At 35.7% G+C, this 3,562-nt stretch overlaps 1 protein-coding gene across 1 annotated transcript; it reads left to right on the plus strand.

Annotated features, from left to right (window-relative positions):
- Positions 1 to 663: 663 nt before the first annotated feature.
- Positions 664 to 3,343, plus strand: LOC109173472 (expansin-A4-like). Its single transcript, XM_019322709.1, has 2 exons — positions 664 to 1,216; positions 2,876 to 3,343. The coding sequence occupies exons 1-2, from the start codon at positions 753 to 755 to the stop codon at positions 3,183 to 3,185; spliced, it is 774 nt and encodes a 257-aa protein (XP_019178254.1). The 5' UTR covers positions 664 to 752; the 3' UTR covers positions 3,186 to 3,343.
- Positions 3,344 to 3,562: the final 219 nt, after the last annotated feature.

A 3,562-nucleotide genomic window follows, 5' to 3' on the forward strand; every position in this document is an offset into this window, starting at 1 on the left:
ACTGGAATTATTGGACGCGACTCGATGCGTTGAAAACTCTGTTTCGGCATTCCAACTTCATTTTGGCTCCAAAATTGTCTTAGGACTTCCCCTTGCCTTTGCAAATGATCTACAATAGTTTCAAAACACTAACAAACACCGTAAAACATTCAATCATGTATAAACCATATCTTCATAAGAAAGCAAGAAAAAATACATTGAAAGTATCAATTTAATAAACTTAAGCCCACAAATAGACTCAAACGAACAAGAGAAACATGTACAATTAAACTCATATCAGTCAACCTAAAGAGTTTGCACCATATAAAATAATACTTAATATTATATTATTATAATAATCTTACTAATAATAATACATAATGAAAAACGTTACATATCGTCTATGCCAATTTAAAGGGTTTGAATCAAGTATTTCTTTTTGAAGTGGTTCAATTACACTATTTCACTAATTCATAAGTTTATTCGACTATTTTTTTATATATTTTTTTGTGAGATTAATGTGAATTCAAGTGCAGTAAAATTTGACTTTTATACAAGAATATAAGAAGAAGAACAGGTGTAAAACACTTTAACTTACATAGTAATTACATGAATATGCAGCTGTCTCATAAAGTCACATACCAATTGGCAATCACATTCATGCATGCAACCGCAAAATTACATCCCCTGCCCCTGCGCACCTCCTCCATAAGAACCCCCCGGCCCGCTTCCTCCACACCATCCTCATCTCTCTCCGATCGGAAAATCAAGAAATGGGTGTTTTTAGTGCGTTGTGCATTCTGATAATCTCCGTTTCGTCACTCACAGGCGAGGCCAGAATCCCGGGTGTTTACGGCGGCGGTCCATGGCAGAGCGCTCACGCCACCTTCTACGGCGGCAGTGACGCCTCCGGGACTATGGGCGGCGCGTGTGGGTACGGAAACCTGTACAGCCAGGGCTACGGGGTAAACACCGCCGCGTTGAGCACTGCTCTTTTCAACGACGGCTTGAGCTGCGGGGCCTGCTTTGAGATCAAGTGTGCTAACGACAGGTCTTGCTTTTCCGGCAGCCCCTCCATCTTCATCACCGCCACCAACTTCTGCCCGCCGAATTACGCTTTGCCCAACGACAAGGGCGGCTGGTGCAACCCTCCTCGCCCCCACTTCGACCTCTCCATGCCCATGTTTCTCAAAATCGCCGAATATCGTGCCGGAATCGTCCCCGTCGTTTACCGCCGGTAACATTATTTTCTAATTTAACCAATATTTTTTTTATTATTATATACCCTGTCCCATTTTATGTGTTGGGTTTGGTTGCTTAACTGAAATTATTTATAATTTAATGTTTTATAATATTAATTAAGGTTAAAATTAGTATGTAAAATTTATATATTTACAAATTATATTAAAATTACTTAGAAAATACTAATAGAAATAAGTAAAGAAGAAATAATTGATTTGACCAATAATTATAAGTAAGACTGATAAAATGGGACAGAGATAGAATATGTCCCCGTAGTTTACCGCCGGTAACATTATATTCTAATTTAACCATTTTTTATTATTATTATATACTCCCTCCATCCCATTTTATGCGTAGGGTTCAGTCAATAAAGTTTGACTAAATTTTTTTATAATTTAATTTTTTACAGTATTAAGTTTAAAATTAGTATGTAAAATTTATGTATTTAGAAATTATATTAAAATTACTTAGAAAATTCTCATAAAAATAAGTAAAGAAGAAAGAGTTGATTTGACAAATAATTAATAAGTAGGACAGATAAAGTGTGACAGGAATAGAATATTTATAACATGTATAGTGTACTACTGTACTAATAAATTTAAGTTTTTATTTTAAATTTTTAAAAATATTCCATAACAAATGTGTCATAGTAATTTGAAATAAGGAATATATTTGACCGAAAATTAAGGAAACGCATAGAATTTTTGCCTAAAACAGGTGGGGCATAGGATAGGTATGAATATGTGCTAAACGGACATTCACAAAATCTGATGGTGTATGTGTTAGTAATTGCGTCAATTCTGGTCAAAATTTGAAACCAAAGACTTGTTTAGTTTAATGGCTACAAAATCTGATGGTGTATGTGTTAGTAATTGCGTCAATTCTGGTCAAAATTTGAAACCAAAGACTTGTTTAGTTTAATGGCTAATTTTTTTTTTTTTTGGAAAGCCACCAATGAAGGTGATTATATTATAGATAAGCTGTAATAAAATTTGGTGGGATAGTATCCCAGTACATCGTATGAGTCTGAGTAAAAGCATGTGCTGCTAAAGAATGCGCCATAAGATTTTCTAATTTAGGAATGTAAATAAAAGAACATAAATTAAAAGATGACAAAATAGTCCTGCATCCATCAATAATATAGCCAATATATGTTCGCATCTGTGTGGCTTGTGATGTCAAGTGGTGTTGTAGAATACGGCAATCCGTATGTAGTTGTACCGCAAGCAATCCCTTATCCTTCAGTCATGATAAAGCTTCTTTACATGCCAACGCTTCTGCCATTAATGGGGACAGACAATGAGGTAACCGCAGATTGAAGCATGCAATAAACTCCCCTTCGTTTGAGACAACAATCGCACCTGCCGTTGCCATTCTGTCCGACGCGTGGAAGCCGGCGTCGACGTACACTCTTGGCAGTCCACTTCCAGCCGTGACAGCAGGTGGAGTATAAGCCACCGTGGGTTGCCCTCCGTGTACCGTGCTCCACGATTGCCACCCAGAAATTGCCGCACTCACCACTCTTTTCGTTTAATGGCTAATTTGATTCTTAATTCTTACAAATTTTATCTTAGTATGTTTCGTTTAGTATAATTATTTTTTATTTCATAAAACACATAGTGATTAAAATTTAATTTTGTGATATATTGTGTAGAGTGGCATGCAAAAAGAGGGGAGGAATAAGATTCACAATTAACGGCCACCTCTTCTTCAACTTGGTGTTGATCAGCAATGTTGCTGGTGCTGGGGATATAGTAAAGGTGAGCGTGAAGGGCTCCAACACTGGTTGGATAGGGATGAGTCGCAACTGGGGTCAGAATTGGGAAACAAGTGCAACTTTAGTCGGTCAATCACTCTCGTTTAGGGTCAAAGGTAGTGATAGACGCACCACTACCTCATGGAACATGGTACCAGCCAACTGGCAATTCGGCCAAACTTATGTTGGAAGGAATTTTCGTATTTAAAAGGAAATTTTATATGGTATCTAAAATAAAATTTATGGAGTGATCTTATTGACGCTAATTTGTGAAGTATATTGACTTTGTACTAAAGTAAAAGAGCTGAAGTGACTATAAAAAATATAGTCCGCAGCAGATATTATGAAAAAAAATTAGTTGTGAAACTATGTTCAATGTGTAGTTTCATTGACATGTTTGACCATATATATTAGTGATATATCATTTAATGAAAAGCCAAGTTAACAAAATCAATAGAAATAAAAAGAAATGAAATTACTTTTAATAAGGAAATCTCATAAATCTCGAATCCCTAACTAAATGAGTTTTGAACCAATAATTATTACATTCCAACTAAATATCAATTTAGTTATTTAAATAGGCAT

Source organism: Ipomoea nil, unplaced genomic scaffold (genome assembly GCF_001879475.1).
Source record: "Ipomoea nil cultivar Tokyo-kokei standard unplaced genomic scaffold, Asagao_1.1 scaffold0482, whole genome shotgun sequence".
Classification (NCBI taxonomy): domain Eukaryota; kingdom Viridiplantae; phylum Streptophyta; class Magnoliopsida; order Solanales; family Convolvulaceae; genus Ipomoea; species Ipomoea nil.

What these genes read in the sequence shown, in the direction of transcription:
- LOC109173472 (XM_019322709.1), top strand. Translation starts at nt 753, where the DNA reads ATGGGTGTTTTTAGTGCGTTGTGCATTCTGATAATCTCCGTTTCGTCA. An exon ending in GTCCCCGTCGTTTACCGCCG is followed by an intron (nt 1,217 to 2,875) that starts GTAACATTATTT and finishes TATATTGTGTAG; the next exon opens with AGTGGCATGCAAAAAGAGGG.